The sequence below is a fragment of the Balaenoptera acutorostrata genome, chromosome 5 (assembly GCF_949987535.1).
Source record: "Balaenoptera acutorostrata chromosome 5, mBalAcu1.1, whole genome shotgun sequence".
In the NCBI taxonomy this organism is placed as follows: Eukaryota; Metazoa; Chordata; class Mammalia; order Artiodactyla; family Balaenopteridae; genus Balaenoptera; species Balaenoptera acutorostrata.
The window spans coordinates 139,940,874-139,961,543 of NC_080068.1; the positions used below are offsets into that span (position 1 = coordinate 139,940,874).

A 20,670-nucleotide genomic window follows, 5' to 3' on the forward strand; every position below is an offset into this window, starting at 1 on the left:
CGCAGGGCCCTTCGCTGGGATGCCTGGCTCTCATCGCCTCCTTGGCACGGTGCTCAGGCGCTCCCCTGGAGCCGTCACCCCCCGCTGGCTGCCTCCCCCCAGGAGCCAGCTTGTGGTGCTCTCCTCTGCCACCCCCTGCCCCGACCTCACCCAGCCCCCCGCCTTCCACTGCCCCTCCTTTCCAGGGGGACTCCTCCCCTGCTCAGAGGCCACCTCTGTGTAATTCTCAGTCCTGGGCTTTGATTTTTCCAGATACGTCTCTCTTGCCTTGAGCCCTGCCTTGAGGGTGCCCACGCGTGTGCCCCACCCTTGGAGGTGGCCCCCGCTGGCCTTGGGGCGGCCCCCACCCTGCCTCCTCACGTCCCCTGCAGACGCCTGTGCCGGCTGCTCCATTTGCCAGCAGACACACGCGGGATAGAGCGCTGGGGACGCAGAGATGACCCTGCCCTGCCGTCTGGGCCACCCCACCCCAGAGGAAAGGTGTGTGGAGAGGGGAGCAGACAGAGTACCTCCAACAAACACAGAATAACTTGGTGAGTGCTCTAGAAACGGCTGGTGTGGGAGCCCAGGCCTGGGGGCTGGGCTGGTGGCAGCCAGACAGGGAAGGCTTTGCAGAGTAACCCGAGTTCAGTAAGTGAGGACTTGCTAAAGGAAGCTTCAGTCACACAGCCCCCGTGTTCTGCCACCTGGTGAAGTGTCAGGGATGGCGGCTGTGACCACTGCCTTCTCCAGCAGCACGAGGGTGCTCTTAGGCATCTGAGGGCCAGGCTTGGGCTAACGCTGTGGTCACACAGCTCACGTGGGGACCTCCCGAGGGATCCACAGTCGCGTCTTCCCTCTGGGCCCTCCTGGACTGGGGAGGAGCCTCGCCACTTGCGGGCGTCCCTGAGGGCTCCTCTGAGACCCAGTCAGGAAGGCAGCACAGGTGCCAAAGGGACGGCTCGCCCCGCCGCCCGTGTTCTCTCACTGCACCTGGCCCCCGGGGTGGGGTTGGGTCGTGTGATGGGCAGAGGCGGGTCCTTGGGGCCACCTGGCTCCTGGGCCCAGCAGCCAGCTCCATGCCAGGCTCCCCAGGACCCTCGACCTGAAAGGGGAGCAGGGGGCCGGAACTCTTTTCTGGCTGGGCTTCCCCGCTCCCTGTGCCTGCACCAGGGCTGCAGATGGCATAACAGCTGAAGCTAGGGAGGGATTCCTTTCTGCTCAGAGCTCCTGGTACTTGTGGTGACTTCAACTTCACAAAAAATAATACATCCAAAGATACCTTTTACATACCTTTCAAAAGTCATGGCCCATTATGTATAGCTTAAGCTCTTATGCTAAAAATAATTCTGCAGGGGCTTCCCTGGTGGCGAAGTGGTTGAGAATCTGCCTGCCAATGCAGGGGACACGGGTTCGAGCCCTGGTCTGGGAAGATCCCACATGCCGCGGAGCAGCTGGGCCCGTGAGTCACGGCTGCTGAGCCTGTGCGTCTGGAGCCTGTGCTCCGCAACGGGAGAGGCCACGACAGTGAGAGGCCCGCGCACCGCGATGAAGAGTGGCCCCCGCTCGCCGCAACTAGAGAAAGCCCTTGCACAGAAACGAAGACCCAACACAGCCAAAATAAATAAATAAATAAATAAATTTATTTTAAAAAATAATAATAATAATTCTGCAACTCTGATTTTTTTGGCCTCGCCGTGCGGGATCTTAGTTCCCCGACCAGGGATCGAACCCGCGCCCCCTGCACTGGAAGCACGGAGTCTTAACCCCTGGACCTCCAGGGAAATCCCACAACTTTGATTTTTGATAAACTTTATCTGCACTACATTTGTGTGAAATTATGTAGCCTTAGCAGTGGGCGGAGAAGCCAAGGCTTCTGTTCCTCCTGGTTCACCTCCTGCTGGTCGGTCTCAGCGAATAGCACCACCGTTTACACTCAGCCTCCCAGATCACAAAGCCCAGACTTCTTTTGAGTTTCCTTGTACCCAGTCCCTTCTGAGCGGTTCTCTACTGTTACCCCTCTAGACCCTCAGCAACTCACGTCCCTCCAGAGTAAGGTCAGGGTCCTTTGGGAGGCATACCTCTCACTCCTGGCCCCTCCCCTTTCTGGGTGCATTTGGTTTCCTCACCTTTTGTCCCTTGCACCCAGTTCCCTTCCTCAGAGGCAACTCCTCTTTAGCAAAATGTTAGCCTTTAGTGAATCCAGGCTCTGGATGCCCAAATTCTTAGAACCTTTCTGGGTGGCTGAGGTTTTAGCTTGGTTTTAATTGCGTAAGTCTTTCACGGCTGGCTGAATCTTAGATGTTCAACAGGTTGGGCCTGGAGACACCTCAAACTTCATTTCTTACTAATGTAAATAGAAATTGCCTTGGGGTATGAAACCATTTCTGAAATAGGTTCTATTATAACCACAACAGAAAAACAAGGAAGAATACAAAGAAACCTTGTTTGAAAGCTTTTGTGTAATAACTTTTTTTAATATAATTTCAAATTTACTGAGACTTTGCAAGAAAAATACAAGGAACTCCCTTATGTCCTTTACCCAAATTCACTAGCCATTTACATTTTACTCCAGTGTTTTATTCATTCTGTGAGTGTGGTATCTATTCTATGTAAGTGTATAAGAATTTTGAGGCAGCATTAGAAGAATCATTTGGAGGCATCATGCCCTTTACCCCTAAGTATGTCAGTATGTTTCCTAAGAACAAGGGTATTCTCTTCTGTAACTGTAGTGCAGTTATCAAGATCAGGAAATTTAATATTAACCCAATGCTGTTCTCCTCTATACTCTATGTTCAAATTGCGTCCGTTGTCCCGATAGTCTTCTTTATACCTTTCTAGGCCCATGGTCCAGGATGCGGTACAGGATCCACCTACTGCATTTAATTGTCAGGTCTCTTTAGCCTCCTTTTAATCTGGAACAATTCTTCAGCCTTTCTCTGTCGACTGAAAAATAAAATGCACAACCTAAAAGTTGAGAATTATGTTTTATTTCGTGGCCTTACTGAGGACTATAGCCCAGGAAGGCAGCCTCTCAGATAGCTCTGAGGGACTGTTCCAAAGAGATAAGCAAGGAGCCAGGATATATAGGAGTTTTTGCTGAAAAAAGCCAAAACAAAAAACCCTGCAGTTGAACATCAAAAGATTACTGCTAATCGCAAAAAACAGACATCTCAAGTTAACGATTGTATGGGGAGATGTAAGAGTCTGGGCTGATTGAAATTCTCCCTTTGGTATGCATCTTCACTATCTAGGGCCAGTATCCCGGTTTTCCTCCATCCAGAATCCCCTCAGGGCGCCCCGTTGAGATGGCTACAGTGGCTGATGGCTGGACGGCAGGCAACGTTGTTTGTTTACCGAAACGACAGGCACTATTTTTTTGTCCACATGTGACACTGACATTCTTAGAGTCAGATTCATTATTTCATAGGCTGCCCCTCAGTTTGGGCGTGTCTGCATTTCCTCATGGTTACATTCAGGTGATGCATTTTTGGTAACCACTGTCGACATGGTGTGTTGTTCTCAGCATCAGAGCAGGTGACATGTGCTGTCCCTCCTGACATTGGGGATGCCAGCTTTGATCACTTGGCTAACGAGTTTTCTCGACTGTAAAGTCAACTATTTTTGCCTTTGTAATTACAAGTAATTTGTGGGAGATACTTTCAAACTATGTAAAATTCCTTTTCTTCATCCAACTTTCACCTACTAGTTTTAGCATCCATTGATTAATTCCATCAATCTTTCTCTACTTATTAGGGGGCATTCTAAGAGTTTTCCTTCCTCCTCTATTTGTGTATTTGTATCCATATCCACTTGGGCTCATGGATTTCTTTTTCATTTGATGGGTTATAATCCCATTATTTATTTTGATGATTACATTGTTCCGGATTTAGCTAGTGAGAGCCCTTTTCAAGCTGGGTACTGTTTTAATTAAACTTGTCCCCATATTTCTTTGAGCACCTTCTTTCTAGCACACAAGATGCTTCATGCTCATCTTATACTTTCCAGTGAGCCCTAGAAACCATTTGTTTTTAATGAATGCACCAATACAATGCATTCCAAAACGTAGTTTATTTTGTAGTACCATTTGGGATTTATTTATGTTATCTGGGTTTGTTTACATGTTGTTGGGAGAGAAGACCTTGTGATAATCTCATGAGTGTCTTTCTTTTTATGATACATGGAGACTCTTTATAAATAGATAATATAGATTTACCGTATAGATAATTTAAACTAAGCTAGAGGTTTAAGTACTAAAACAACTGTTATCCTTTGAGCACTGATCATGTACTTGTAATTTTAATTCATATAGTGACCCTTGTTAGACATAAGGAAACTGAGCCTCAGAGAGGTTAATATACCGGTCAGAGTCACACAGCTAGTGAGTGACTGAGCCAGGGTTTCAATTCAGTTTGGTCTGACTTCAAAGCTCACTTTTTTGGATATGCTTTGTTACGCTATAATACATTTCCTTACTCTAAATGATAGAAATTGTACATGTTATTGTTGAATAACAAAAAACTTATTGTGGTTCAAGGTCTTTTCACCTGCTTCATAATTCTTTGTCTACATGAAAATCAAATCTGCAGAATTAAAGTTTGTGATTCATCACATTGTTCTCTCAAAGGAAAGTCTACCTGTTTTCATTAGAGAGTGAGTCGGCTGTCCTAGTGTTTCTGTAAATACCCAACAACTCCCTAACCCTTTTATTTTCTTCCTATAGGAATTTGCTTGCTAGAAAACAAAATGCAAGACTTGACAAACAAAATGACTTGGGATGGAAGTTATTTGGAAAAGTACCACTCCGAGAGAATGCTCAGAAAGAGTCAAAGAAAATACAAAAGGTATACAAGATACAAAAACACAGAAATATGCTGTGCAGCCAACATTTATGAACCGTGCAAAAATGTCCATTATTGAGGCTTTGAAATTGGAAAGCTTTGTTTTAACTTGCATGCTAAGTACCTAAAATTTAAGCCTGTCTTCAGAATGTGGATGACTTTAACCTTTTTCATTTCTTATAGCTTGTATGCACACATAGGAAAGCTCAGTTGAGAGAGCTGGGCTTTAGATATTTATAACTTGATGAAATTTAGTCAGTTTTTTTTCAATAAGAGTTGCAAATGTGTTTACTATCAAATTTTTATTAATTGTGTTTGATGTTAAAGAATTCTCCCTCTCTGATCCCAGGGGTTTCTTGGGAAGGACTTAATCCTTCCAATGCTTCCTTGGACCAGGAAACCTAAGGCCACTGTTACCCAGGCTGCAGTATGACCTCTTCCCCTCGCGGGCCGACGCTGCCCACGTGTCTTGGGGGGAGAGGATGGGGTTCAGGGTCAGGCCAGGCCTGTGCAATCTCACCACCGCTGGGCTACTTCGCTCCCCGTGGAGGGAGTGACGCTAGCCGCTGGAGGCGTGTGCTCATCTTTACAGGGAGGGGGGCTCGAGCACAGACTCAGCCAGGCCGGGGGTGTCAGCGGCCTCGGCAGCCCTGATTGTTACCACCTGCATCTTCTGCTTGGCCCTGGGTCCCAGCCATCCTAACAGTGCGGTGCTTGCCCGGTGCTGTGACACTGCCCCGCAGCCGCCTTACCCCCCAACCTCAGTTTTGTATTCACGGACAGTTGTTCAGCAAACACTTCTAAGTGCCAGCACTGGAGTTAAGAGAGATGGCACTGCACGCAAGCTCCAGAGCACCCCTCTGGTGAGGGAGTGATTCCAGCGCAGGTGTCGCAGGGAGCAGCATAGGTGCGTGGGGAGGGAGGCCGGGCCTGATGGGCGAGGCGGCACAGAGGTCTGAGTTTAAAGGTGTGACAGAGAATTAATAGTGATGGGGATCGTGTACTGAGTGATTACTATGTCCTGGCGATAAATGAGCCAGCACGTGGGTTTCTAGTTCATTTAAAACTCGCAACAACCTTATGAAGAAGGCACTGTTACTGTCTTCATTTTACCAAAGAAGCCCTGAGACCAGGCTGAGTGACTTGTGCGGCTAGTAAGCGGCAGAGCTGGAGTTCAGCCCCAGGCATTTGGGCGCCAGGGCCCTCGCAGCTGCTCTGCCCCTGCAGGAAGAGAGGGGCAGGTGCTGGGCAGCTCGTGCAGCATGAACCCAGGGAGCAGTGAGAGGGGCTGTCCATGGGGCCTGTGGGGCGGGATGTGATGCATTCGGAACCTGTCTGTAACCTGGAGGCTCTGGGGAGCCCCTGAAGGGTTTTACTTATGTAGGGAGTGAGGAGGTCCCCCTGGCGAGTGTGGCTCTTGGACTAGTCCAGGTGGGAGACAGTGGGGTCTGGCTCGGTGCAGTGGTGGCAGTGGGGCTGCAGAGTATTGCGGCCCTCTGAGTATAAACATGTGAGGTCCAGGGGTGCAGTGTGTGAGCATGTGCTGGGGCTCTGGCTTGGACAACAAGCTGGCTTTGCACATATTTTGTTTTTTATGCCTCGTCAAATTAAAGATGTTTTGAATGTTGTGTAGTGTTCCTTATAGCAGTTTTCTGGACCTAGGAAGCTCACAAAGTAAGTCAGTGTTGGAATTCATTTTTATAGACTGTTACATTTTGAATTTGAATCACTTATTGTGTAGGCTTGTTAAAATAGCATACAATTAAAATATGATGCGTTTGTATGCAGAGCTAAGCTATACATTTCTTAGGAAACTCAGTAGCTAAGCTGTTATAAAATTCTTAAAGAAATCTACGCTTTTCAAAAAAGTAACCATTATGCTAAATAGATTTTCCCATGGCTCTTAATGTCACTTGCATCATGTTTGAATTTCTTTGTTATGCGTGTCGTACCCTGTTTTTTTTAAGGTGAACATGGATTATGTTCTTGGACTTAAAGGATTTTTGTGAACTGAAATGACTAGGTCAGCTAATTATGTAGTAACACAGTACTGCAAAGAAGAGGACCATCTGGCTCTAACCATCAATAATAAAGGATGTAATCGTACCTGCAGCGTCATACAATCCTGCCTCTGTCCTGTTTGCTCGTGCTTTGTGTCTCTGGCCCTCTCATTTGTCACCCTGTCCCCTCCTCCCCCAAGCTGGCAAGGCCTGAGAGGGATCCAGAGCCAGGGACCTGCGCCTGGGAGGAAGCTCCTGGGCACCACGCTCGAGCTGGCTGCTGTCACAGGTGTCGGCTCACACAGCCTCCCCTCCCCACTTTAGAGAGCCCATCACTGGGGTCCGAGTGTCCAGACTTGTGATCCCAAATGGTGACAATAACTCTAGTTAGAGCTAAAGCATAATTAAGATATTTAGTAAACTCTAATTCCTTTTCCCTTTCTCTTTGGAAGTTTTCTGTACTTGAGAGAAGTAGCATCACGTAGTGATTTAAAAGCATGGACTCTGGAGTCAGACTTACTGCGTTTGGATCCCCGCTCTGCTACACTTTGGCTGTGTGACTTTGGGCAAGTTCCTTAACCCTTCTGAGCCTCATTTTCCTGCTCTTTAACATTAGGAGAATAATAGTACCTACCTCCGAGGTGGTGAGGATTAAATGAGTGAGTATACATCATGTGCTCCAAGCAGTTATGAATGTCGCAAGTGCTAGGAAGTGTTTGCTGGTATCATTGTTCATTTCCTGTGAATGAGAAATGGACCACAGTGTGAGAGGGTGAGCCTGTGCCCTCCACAGATCCCTTAGTTTGCTTGTTCAGCAAACCTTGCGCCATTTTGGGGCCAGGTCTTGTACTGGGCACTGGAAGCACAAAAGCGGATGGGTGGACATGTCTCAAGGAGCCCGTGGTGAGCCGAGGGTTCAGGTACGAACACCAGCCAAGATCTTTGGACTTGAAGGCTCGGGTTTGATTTCCGGCGTCCCCTCTTCTTGTCCGTATGACCTTGCTCCAGTGACTTCTCTGTTTCCTCATCTGCAGAATGGGCCTGTTAATTTATAAATTAACAGATAATGTATGTGAAGTATTTTTGCCCAATGTTTAGCACAGTGTGTGGCCCAGAGTTAGTACTTGGGGTGTGGCTGTCATGACTTTTTGTTAATAAATTGTCCCGTGAAGTGCACTGGGCGCTGTGTGTGGTTTGCCCAGGGCGCTGTGGGCACAGCTGACTTCACTCTAACTGCGCCACATTCTCTTGGTTTGGGCCTTCTTTTTTGGCTGCCATTTTTAAGGAAATGATGAAATGTTATTGATACTTTCAGTTAACTTTTCAAATTTCATAAAAATTTTGAAATGCAAGTAATTTTCTATCAGCTTGCATTATGATTTTTCCTAGGGGAAGCAAAAATGACCAAGAATAACTGTGAGAATCACACTAAACCAGTGGTTCTCAAATTGTGGTCCCCAAGCTAACATCATCATCACCTGGGCATTTGTTAGAAACACAAGTTCTCAGGCCTCTCACCCCAGACACACTGAAACAAACTCTGGGGCTGGGGCACAACAAGTTGTGTCTTAGCAAATGCTCCAGGCATTTGTTCTAATGCACACCAAAATTTAAGAACCACTGCCGTGTGAGAAGGGAATGCTGGCTATTAGGAGGAAAATAGCCGTCTTTGCCCACAGCAGGTTAAATAATGGGCCCAAGTATGCCATGTACACTTTTGGCAATTGCTGGTGGACTGGCAATTATTCTCTTGAGAATAAAGCTGGGGAGAATGTATTTGAAGATAGCTGCCTTCAGGCCTCCTGTCGCTGGGTTTGTATGGACCAGGGCTCTGGCCAGCTTGGCGCGGATGGCGGAGCTGTCTCAGAAGTACAGTCCTTTGTTTTGTGAATGAAGAGGAACCTTCTTTCTTGGATTCCATGGTCCTTTCACGGGTTCCACAAATTTGAGACATTGTGTGGATCAATCCTGGTTATTATAATGAAGGGCAAAGACTCATTTGGCCCCTGCCTTCACTGGAACTTACCAGGGGTCGGGGAAAGAAAGATTTGAACAAATAACCCTACAGATAATCGTAGCTGTGATAAACGTTGCGAAGGAAAAGTAGAGTGCAGCCATCCTGAGACGCTTCTGTACCACTGAGCACATTTCTCTGAGACTGGTTTCCAGGTGACCTGCAGTTGCTAGGTCCAACGGTTATTTCCCTCAGCCCTTGTCCACTTCTCTGCTCCTTGGGAGGCTTCCTTACCGTGGCTTCCAGGTCACCACACTCTTCCCCCTTTTTCAGTTTCCTTTGCTGGGCGCCCTCAGCTTTCCAGCCCTCTGAACATCAGGGTGCCTCTCGAGCGCTTCCTCATCTGTGGGCGCCTTTGGGAGATCTCCGCTGGACTCAGGCTGTAAATGTCATGCCTACGCTGACCACCAGCCAGGCCCTCACCCCTGAACTCCAGACGTAGGCAGCCAGCTGCCTACTGGACAGCTCCACCTGGACGTCTGATAGACATTTCGTGGTTAACAAGCACCGAGCTAAACTCTGATTTTCTTTCTTTTTCTTTTTTTTTAAATTAATTTATTTTATTAATTTATTTTTGGCTGCGTTGGGTCTTCGGTGCTGCGCACGGGCTTTCTCTAGTTGCGCCGAGCGGAGGCTACTCTTCGTTGCGGTGTGCGGGCTTCTCATTGCGGTGGTTTCTCTTGTTGCGGAGCACGGGCTCTAGGCACGAGGGCTTCAGCAGTTGCAGCACGCGGGCTCAGGAGTTGTGGCTTGCGGGCTCTAGAGCGCAGACTCGGTAGTTGTGGTGCACGGGCTTAGCTGCTCTGCGGCATGTGGGATCTTCCCTGACCAGGGCTCGAACCAGTGTCCTCTGCATTGGCAGGCGGATTCTTAACCACTGCGCCACCAGGGAAGTCCCAACTCTGATTTTCTTTTTCCACTCTGTCGGACCTGTTCCCTTTGCAGCTTTCCCCATTTTGGTAAATGACAGCCTTAGCCTTCTTTTTCAGGTCTGAAACTTTAGAATTTCTCTTGACTTCTCTTTCTCATACCTCGCTTCCAGTCTGACAGGTGTTTTGTTTTTGTTTAGGCTCTGTGGGTGAATCCGATGAGCCGTAAGGTTTGAGAAGTAGTGACTTGCTGGGAAGTTTTGAGCCTCTGCTCCAGTGAGGTCGTGTGGATGAAATCTTCTTCAAGAGGTGCTCCTGGTGTAGCCTTGGCAGGAGGTGGTTGTGGCTTTGTGGTCCGTTATGGGGAAATGGGGAATGGGTTCCTTTAGATAAGTTATTAATACTTCTCGGTTATATTAACGTGTAAAAGATGTATAAGATATTAACAAATTAAGAAAAAGGAAGCCGACTGTGATTTTCCCATCAGAAACCATGGAGGCCAGCAGGAAGTGATTTCAGCATTTTTAAAGTGCTGAAAGAAAGGAACTATCAACCCCAAATTCTATATCCAGCAAAAATGCCCTTCAGGAATGAAAGTGAAATAAAGATCTTTTCAGATAAAGGAAAACTGAGAGAATTTGTTACCAGCAGATCTAAAAAAATTACTAAAGGAAGTTTTCCAGACAGTAGGGACATTATACTAGAAGGAAACTTGAAACATTAGGAAGGAAGAGGAACAGAAATGGTAAATGTCCAGATGAATACAGCAGACCATTGTTCTCTTAATGAATTCTTTTAAATATGTTTGGTTTCAGCAAAAAGTATAATGTTGTATGGGGTTTTCAGCACATGTGGATGTAATACGTATTACAAATAAAACACGAAGGAGGAGGGGATATGATGGTAAAGTTTCTACATTCCACTTGAAGTGCTAAAATATTGATTCTAATTAGATTGTGAAAAATATATATTGTAAATCTCAGATCAACCACTAAACTACACAAAGAGAGAGTGAAAAACACAGTATGTTACAATAGAATTCTCAAAAGTTCCAAGAACTGAAATCAAGACAGGAAAGAGGAAATAGAGGAAGGAAAAATAGAAAACAAATAAGATGGTAGGCCCAAATTGAAATATACCAATAATTTACCTTAATGTAAATGGTGTGAGCATACCAATTGTGTGTCTAAATGCTCAGTCCTGACAGATTGCTGTCTAAAAGAAATTCACTTCAAATATAAAGCAGGCAGTTGAAATTAAAGGATGGAAAAAGATAACACTACCATGAAAACATTAGTCAAAATGAAGATGGAGTAGATACATTAATATCAGAAAAAGTAGACTTCAGAGCAAAGAAAATTACCAGGGATAAGGTGAGATGTTACCAGTGAAGACATAATGCTATTAAATGAGTGTGTACCTAATAAAAGACCTGCAAAAATACATGGTACAAAACCCGACAGATCTGAAACAGGTAGACAAATCCATAGTTACAATTGAAGTGTCAGCACCCCTCTTTGTAATTGATAGAACTATTGACAGAATTAGCCAGGACAGAGAAGAACCTACCGTCAATGAGTTAACGGACATTTAGAGAACGCTCCACCCTCCAACAAGAGCACAACACACATTCTTTTCAAGCACACGTGGATGGTCACCAAGATAGACCGTAACCTGCGTTATAAAAGAAGCTAAATCGGAAAGGATTAAAATTACACAAAATACGTTCTCTAACCACAATGAAATTACACTAAAACAGTGACAGAAAGATAACAAGAACATCTCCCCAAACTTGGAAATTAAACAGGTAACATATTTCTAAATATGTTTTGGAACAATAACGATGTCACAAGGAAAATGAGAAAATATTTTGAACCGAACAAAAACACAGTCTATCAAAATTTGTGGGATGCAGTGCTTAGAAGGAAATTTATAGCATTAAACAAGTCAGATTAGAAAAGAAAAAGTTCTCCAATCTAATTTTCTACCTTAAGAAACTGTAAAAATAGCAAACCCAAAGCAAGCAAAAGGAAGAAAATAATACACATAAGAACAGAAATCACTGAAATTGAAAGCAGAAAAATTAAGTCAATGAAACCAAAAGCTAGTTCTTGGAAATTATCAACAAAATCAAATGCTAATAAAACTGACAAAAAGAGAGGAGAACCAAATTATCAGTAAGAGGGATGAAAAAAGGAGATACTACTGTAGACCCTGAAGAAATTAAAAGGATACTAAGACAATGTTATGAATAACTCTATGTACATAAGTTTGATAACTTAGATGAAATGGTCCATTTCCTTGAAAATCACAAATCACCAAAACTCACCCAGGATGCAACAGATAACCCAAGTTATCCTGTAATTATTAATGAAATGGAAATTTTAGTTAAAAGCCTCCCCAAAAAGAAATCTCCAAGCCCAGAGGGGGTTTCATTGATGAGTTCTCCTGCATATTTGAAGAAAACTAACACCAATTTTCGAAGAGGAAGGAGTGACTCATAATATGAAGCCAGTATTACCCTGATACCAAAACCAGACAAGGACAGTACAAAAGAAGCACATTGGAGGCCAGTATTCCTTATGAAGACACACAGAGTCCTCAACACATTATCAGCAAATTGAATTCAGCAATACATTTAAATGTGGCATTTATCCAGGAATGCAAAGCTGGTTTATTATTTGAAAATCAATCAGTGTAATCCACTATTTTAACAGTCTTGGGCAGATCTCACAGGTATTATCTGACTGTAGGAATCCAGTCTCAAAAGGTTACGTATGTGCTATATGATTTCATTTATATGATATGCTTGAAGAGATAAAGCTACAGTGCCAGGAGTGGGTACTAAGGGAGAGCATGGACGAGGTTTTGGGGAGGATGGAACTGTCCTGTATCTTGATTGTGATGGCTGCAAGACAGCGTGTTTTAATAGTCATAGAACTTACCCACCAAAAAGCTAACTATATGTTAATTTAAAAAATAAAACTAACATGAATGAATGACTCAATCAGTCAAGCAGTTAGGGTACTTTTGACCCAGCATTTCCACTTCTAGGAATTTATCTTACAGATGAGTTTCTGCAACTGATGGTTTTATAGGGTATTGATTGCGAAAGATGGGAAGATTACAAAAAAGATTGATTAGAAAAGACCGGAAGCCATCTAAATGCCTGGCAATAGGGAATTGGTTAAATTCCTAAATGCAATACAGTGCATACCTTAAAAAAGCAAGCTGAATAACCATTAGTGTGCTCTGTATGCATGAGATACATGCATATGCTCGTAAGTGCGGATACTGTATCAGGAAGGCCCCTTAGGAAACTGATAATAATAGCATTGCTTTGGAGAGGCGAATGAACTGGGGGAGGAGGGAGACCTACTTTCACTGTTTACCCTTTTATACCTTTTGGATTTTATTTTGTGTGCACGTCTACTCTAAAAAAAGTTTTTAAAAAGTATGCAGAATGGTAGACCAAAAAGTGTTAAGGAATTTGGGCAAAGGACCACAAGACGAAACAAGAGCCTAATGGATACCCCAAACTACAGCTCACAAATTCCCATGTAGCTCATAGAGGCACACTGCAAATTTGACACTGAGCTTCCTAGTGGTAGGGCAAAGAGGGAAACTTTACCCAGCGAGTGGTGATCCAGAGTAGGAAGCTGAGGCTGTTCTGGAAATTCTGGCTTGTCACGGCGGTAGACGGCACGCTGGTACAGGATCAGGACCTTTCGGTTGAGGGTGAGCCTATCAGGAAATCACCTCATAAAATGTCTAAGTGCTATTAATTTTGGATTTTAGAGAGGCAGCGAGTTAATTACGTATCACATTTCTACATGATGCCTTTCTGGAAGAGAAAGAAAAGGGGAAGAGAGAAGAAAGGGAAATGGCAGCGTGGTCATTTAATTTGAACTTTGTTTTTATTCTATGGATAGATTGTCTCCTACTGTTGTCGTGGCAACAGATCGTTGATCTGAGGCGTATAACTCTCTTACCCCTGATGCCTTTAATAACACAAACCGAAATTCTAGTGCATAGTGCTTCTTAAGGTTTGCTTATCTTTCCGCATGTGGACACTTCCCCGTCAGTCTGAGAGGGCAGCATTCAGAGCACACTTTCGGTCTCACCGCCGTGGCTCCCAGGAAGAGACAAGGGTTCAGAGAACAGGAAATGGACAGATCTTTACTGGGACCACTAACAGTGCTGGGGTCACAGGGGCCTCAGGCTTGGGAAGGCAGGGGGCCAGGGAAGGGCTCTAACTTTGGGATCACAGAGCCCCTTGTCTGTGTCCTGATTCTGTCACTCATAGTCAGCTGTGTGACTTTAGGCCGCCGACTTGACTTTGCCTCTCTGACCTTTGGTCTCCTCCTCTGCAAAGATGATGCCCATCTTGCCTGTGCTCATGAAGGTTCAGTAGGACAAAGTGTGGGTGTTCCTGGAGCAGTGGTTGGTGTCCAGTGGGAGCTCAGTAAAGGTCAGTGGTTTCTTTCGTTCTGGTCTTACATCATGGCTACATCTTTACTCCTCTGAGTGGATAAAAACAAAAACTTTGCTGTTGCTCAGGCGTGTTCAGTATGTTTTGGAAATTGCAGTTGCCAAAATCAGTCTTGGAGTCCATCTGAAATGGCTTAAAAATTGTTTTTTTTTTCCAAATTATAAAAAACAGTTCATGAAAAAATAACCTGTAAAATACCCAAATGATGGCGGTGGGCAGAATCAAACGGGAAAGCCCTCTTCACCCGAGACTCCACAGCCCCTTCTGCGTTGTAGTCTCTGACCGCTTAGTGCCCACCCTCCCAGGCCTTTCTCTGAGCCAGATTACGTTTGTGTACGTTTCACTCACATGCATACGTTTGTGAGAGGGTTGTGCAGCTTCTGTCTGGTGTGTGCACGATCGGTTCTCAGGAGACCTGCCCAGCACTGACCTTGAAGGTGCCGTGGCCGGGGCTATTCGGAGGCGACCGTCCGTGTTCTGAATCCACTTTCTGACTGACTCTGGGCTCAGGCGATAGTGTCTGCAGCTGGGTGGCCTGTTGAATAAGCTGAACCAGAAAAGTACGTTTCATGGAAGTAGCTGAATCGAGGCAGCTTCCTAGGAAGGCCTGGGGAGGTGGCCCTTGGGAGCTTTCAGATGCTTTTGCCCTTCCCCCAGCAATTTAATGTGTTGATATGAAAATATTGACAGCCAAAGAAAACTGCTTTTTTCACATTGTTCTAATTCCCGATGGAAGGTTGAGATTTTAAAGTATTTGATCATCTCTAAACACTGTTGGATCAGCAGGGGAGACGCTTCTTGGGTCTTTTCCAGGCCCGGCTGGCTTGTCTTGGGCTGTGGTGTGTGGTGCAGGGCCCGGAGCACAGCTGGCCCTCGCGAGGAGGCGTCATCGGCAAGCGCCCGCGTAGACTTGGAGAAACCTCAGATTTGAGAAGAGCAAGGCTGTTAACCTTGCTTTCCTTTAAGTTTCCTCTAAACTCCCCTTTAAGTTGCTTGTCTAAGTTGGACTCAGAATATTACTTAACATCTTGTCAGCGTGTGGAAGCACTTTGGGTAGAGTCTTCTCTTTGGTGCTGGAAACTCCGTGGTATCCCTGATTAATAGGCAAGTGTTGCGTTTGTTCCTTGATCTTATGCCTGTGTCTGGTAGTTAACATGGCCTTAGGGCCACGAAGGGAACACTGTTTTGGGATCCTAGTTCAGAGGCAGTGCATCAGGGGAGTTGATAGAAAGAGGCTCTGGAGCCAGACTGCCTGGGTTTAAATCCCGCCCTGCACCTGACCAGCTGTTACTTAACTGGGCAAGTTACTCAGAGCCTTAGTTGCTGCATCTAGGGAGAAGAGGCAGGTAGGGGGGATGATGCTGATAGTACCTATGTTTGTGTCCTGTTGCTCCTGTAATAAATTACCACAAACTTGGTGGCTTAAAACAATTCAGATTTATTCTCCTATAGTTTGGGGGTCAGAAGTCTGAAATGAGTCTTCCAGATTAAAATCAAAGTGTTGGCAGGGCTGGTCTTTTTAGAAGCTCCAGGAGAGAATCTGTTCTCTCTTTTCCAGATTCTATAAGCTGCTGGCATTCCTTGGCTTGTGGCCAAGGAATTTCTGTTCCCATCAATACACTGCCTTCCCCTTCTGTAGTCACATCTCCCTCTGCTTCCATCTTTTTTTTTTTTAAATAAATTTATTTATTTATTTTTGGCTGTGCTGGGTGGGTCTTCGTTGCTGCTCATGGGCTTCCTTGAGTTGCAGTGAGCGGGGGCTGCTCTTCGTTGCGGTGCGCGGGCTTCTCGTCACGGTGGCTTCTCTTGTTGCGGAGCACAGGCTCTAGGCGCGTGGGCTTCAGCAGTTGTGGCGCGTGGGCTTCAGTAGTTGTGGCTCGCGGGCTCTAGAGCACAGGCTCAGTAGTTGTGGTGCATGGGCTTAGTTGCTCCTCAGCATGTGGGATCTTCCCGGACCAGGGCTTGAACCCGTGTCCCCTGCATTGGCAGGCGGATTCATAACCACTGCGCCACCAGGGAAGTCCCTGCTTCCATCTTTTAAGGACACTTGTGGTTATTTTGGGCCCACCCAGGTAATCAAGGATAATCTCCCCATCTCAAGGTCCATAACGTTAATCCCATCTGCAAAGTCCCTTGTGCCATGTAAGGTAACAGTCACAGGTCCCAGGGATTAAGACATGGGCATGTTTGGGGGCCATCACTCAGCCTAGCACAGTACTTACCTCATGGGATTGTTAGGGTTGAATGAGACTCATCGGGTCCTAGCTCAGATGCTCCCTCCTAGGTGGTGTCTTCTAAGAAGTTTTCCCTGACCACCCCATCTGAAGAACCACCCACCGTCGCCCCATCAGTTGTCACTCTGTCACAGAACTCTCAGGTATTTTCTGCACAGCCCATGAAACCTAGGACCAGACCTTGTTTGGTTCTCACTTTATCTCCAGGGCCCAGAATAGTACCTAGCTTTAGTGAATGGTTAATACAGGTTTGTTAAATGGATGAATGTCAAAATTTCAAAACATACCACTTTGTAGACTTTCTTCTTATCTCTATGACAACAGAGACATTTCCCCATATCATTAAATATTCTTCCATGATCTCGTTTTTACTCACTAAGTAATGGCCTTTTGTGTAGCTGTATCATGGTTCACTTAACCAGTCTCCCAGGTTGAAGTCGTTCCTTCAGTGACCTTTTGATCCTGTGAAACCCGGTCTAGCAAGGTTGGGTTTGTCAGCCTGTCTCTTAGGATGCTGCATCAAACAGCTCACCCAGTTACCTCCTTGATCTCAAAGGATAGAGACAACAATGTTGTAGGTTAATCAGATAAGCAAGTAAATCCAGTGTGCTGGTGGAGATACAGGAAGCCAGGGGATGAGCGCTGGTTAACTCAAAAACTTCAGGAGGAAGAATTCTTTTCAGGTGGATTAAGATAGAAGTCACATCTAATGCCAGATTAAGATAGAGAAAAAGGCTCTGTTAACGTCTTATTTTTGCTTTAAGTTTCAAAATTTAGTAAAAGTCAACCTGTCATCACATGGTATAATAGTTAAACCTTTATGAACGGTACCCAGTTCCGAAATATGTGATAGAAACTGTTGGTAAAGTAACCTTCAGGTTACAGCCTGTCAAAGGAGATAAGCAGTGTGCTTTGGAAGCACATCTTAATGTGTATTTAACTAACACATGCTTAATGCGTCTGTCTCATATTTAAATTTAGTGAGCCTGTGGGCCCCGGTTAGCTGATGTCTACAGTATGCGTGGCACTAGGTGTTGGTAGGAGACGTGGAGGGTCTGAGACCCCACACCTCGCTGTGAGAAGGATGCTAGCTCTCTTCCAGTTGCAGGAATTATTTCTGGAAAGTCACCAGTAACTCCTCGGGCCGGGTCAGCTGCCTCCTGGGGCTCCTGGAGCCCTCAGATTTCTCTCAGTCATAGGATCGAGCACCCGTTTAGTGTGGTAATTGTCTGTTTGCTGGTCTGTGAGGGACTCGAGGGCAGGGACCTTGTTCTTCTTTATTCTTGAGGCCAAGCACCAGAAGTGCTCATTGGACGGGTGCAATGAAGGATGCAACAGTGATGCTGAGCGTCTCCTCTGCGCCGTGTACTTTGTTAGCAATCGGCGGGGAGGAGACTACAGCAAGGCCCCGCCCTCAGAGGTTTCACAGTCTCTTGAGGGAAATAAATATTAATCAGAGAGTCATGTAATTACAAGTTGTGATTAAGTGCTATGAGAAAACAGAACCTGATGCTAGGAGAGAGAGGAACCAGGGCCTTGCTGTAGTTTACATGCGAGGGCAGGAAGTGCTTCTGTGGGGATGTGTATTTAAGATGAGATCTGAAGGATTGGTCATCAGCCTTCTTACTGGTTTATTCCCCTTGTGAAGAAAAATTTCAAACCTGGAGAAGGGTTCAAGGAATAATTTAATGATGAACAGCCATATATGCTCCACTTAGATTGAACAGTCGTTGACATTTTGCCATATTCATTTATTGTGCCTCTTTCTAGTTTTAAAAAATGGAATCATTTGAAAGTAAGTTGCAGATATCATGACATCTTATCCATAAATACATCAGCATTCATTCAGCTCTCTACACAACCATGAAGGTGTTATCAGGCTTAAGAAAATCATCAGTTAATTTCCATAATAGCATCTGACCATGACCACGTTCAGACCATGTTTGTGACCAGATCATGTTCTGCTTTCTCTAGTTACACCAAACTGTTCTTTATGAACCAGACTCCAGTCAGGTTTGTGTATTGCCTTTAGTTATTTGTCACTTTATTCTCTTAATAGAAAACAGTTACTCTACCATTCTTTCATGACATTTACCTTTTTTTTTTTGAATGATCATGGGTTAAAGTTTCATTTAACACATTAAGGAGATGCATTAAATGAATCAGTTAAATGAACCAGTAAGATGGTAAAATTGATTCCAAAGGCATTTGAGGAACTAGGTGTTTATAGACATAAAACCAAAAAACTTAGAATAAGATTGCTACATTAGATTTAAGAAAACATCATCTTCAGAGTTATCTATTCTATTGGACATAAATCCACAAGTTAATATGTCACTTCACAGTGTCTGGGCTCTAATAGAGTAGTAAGTAGCACAGGCACATTCTCCTAGAGAATTAAATAAACCTCAGGCAGGCATATTAAAAACGCCCAGGTATAAATGGAAAAGGCACCTCTCCCCCATGCTTTTGTCTTATTTCCAAATTTTGAATAATTTTTTTTTTAAACAAGGCTTTCCCTAATCATTCCAGCCAGAATCAGCCTCTCCAGTTTTATCCTACTATTACTTTTTAAAAATGGATTTATTGTGGTATAATTATTATACCATAAAATTCACTCATTGTACATGTTCATGACTTTTAATAAACTTATGCAGCTAGGCAACTGTCACTGCAATCTGGTTTTAGAATATTTTCACCCCTCGACAAAGTCCCCTCATGCCTGTCTGCAGTGGATCTCCGCTTCCGCCTCCAGCTCCAAGCAAACGTTAATTTGCTTTCTCTCTAGAGAAAGAAATTTCACATAAATGGAATCATGCACATTACCTTTTGTCTGGCATCTTTTCACTCAGCACAGTGTCCCTGAGGCTCACCCGTGTGGTGTCCATGTGGTAGCGTGTATCAGTGCCCTTTTCATTGCTGTGTCAGTGCTGTTTATCCATTCCTCACTTAATGGGTTTTTGGAATTTTTTTTGGTGTTGGGCTCTTATGAATAATGCTGCTGTGAACATTTGCGTGCAAGTCTTTTTGTGGATGTATTTTTTATTTCTCTTGGGTAGGTTCCTAGGAGTGTGGTAGGTGTATATTGAACTATGTAAGAAACTGCCAGATTGTTTTCGAAAATGGCTGCAACTACCAGTGACTTATGAAAATTCCAGATTCTCCACATTCTCGCCATCACTTGTCATTGTCTGTCTTCTCGATTATAGCTTGATGGACATTATAGGCTCCTTCTGAGTGAAGAAGTTTCTGGTGGCAACTTGGTAATGCTATTATCTAGAAAATCAGCTGGGGAAAGCATGGTACCATGGTCTGGGGACTTGTGAGTTTCCTTCCGGAAGAAGAGTCTGTGTTGTCTCAAACCCAGTTTGTTCAGCACTTGGACACTGGACCCATGGGCTGACCAGAAATAATTTTGACCTTATGCAGATTTTAAAGACTTAAAACATTGAGGTATGCTCTGCAAACAGTGGAATGCTGTCATCCGAAGTGTACTATTCAGTTAGTTTTGATGAATGCTTATCAAGATAATACTTCTGGGCTTCCCTGGTGGCGCAGTGGTTAAGAATCCACCTGCCAATGCAGGGGACATGGGTTCAAGCCCTGCTCCGGGAAGATCCCACATGCTGCAGAGCAGCTAAGCCTGTGTGCCACAACTACAGAGCCTGTGCTCTAGAGCCTGCAAGCCACAACTACTGAGCCTGTGCTCTAGAGCCCGTGAGCCACAACTGCTGAGCCTGCGTGCCACAACTACTGAAGCCCACGCGCCTAGAGCCCATGCTCCGCAACAAGAGAAGCCACCGCAATGAGAAGCCCGCGCACCACAACAAAGAGTAGCTTCTGCTTGCCACAAGTAGAGAAAGCCCACATGCAGCAACGAAGACCCAATGCAGCCAAAAATAAATAAATAAAATAAATAAATTAAAAAAAGAAAAACTTCTGTCACCCCCCTGGGGATACATTCTGCCCCTTCCCAGTCAATCCCCAGAAGCAATCACTAGTCAGATTTCCATCATAATGTGTTTCTGTGTGCACTCTGACGCTTTGATTGCACTGATCTTACTGTGGAAAACATTTGAACCGCAGTAGAGTATACAGAAGAGAATAAAATGGCTCATAATCACTCCACTACCCAGAGGTTACTAGTGTTACTATTTTTATGTAGTTCCTTCTGGTAATGTACATGTGTCATTTTAAAAAAATCTGACAAAGCAGAGCTTTGGCGAATGTTTGGCGTGTCA

The 20,670-nt window shown here is 44.9% G+C and overlaps 1 protein-coding gene across 2 annotated transcripts in view; it reads left to right on the top strand.

The window, feature by feature from the left end:
- Positions 1-20,670, top strand: part of TBC1D14 (TBC1 domain family member 14) — a 104,252-nt gene that overhangs the window by 43,621 nt on the left and 39,961 nt on the right. For both annotated transcript variants that reach the window (XM_057546663.1, XM_057546662.1), the window contains one exon: positions 4,703-4,823. In XM_057546663.1, coding sequence (XP_057402646.1) covers positions 4,703-4,823 — 121 coding nt within the window. The remainder of the gene's footprint in view (positions 1-4,702; positions 4,824-20,670) is intronic.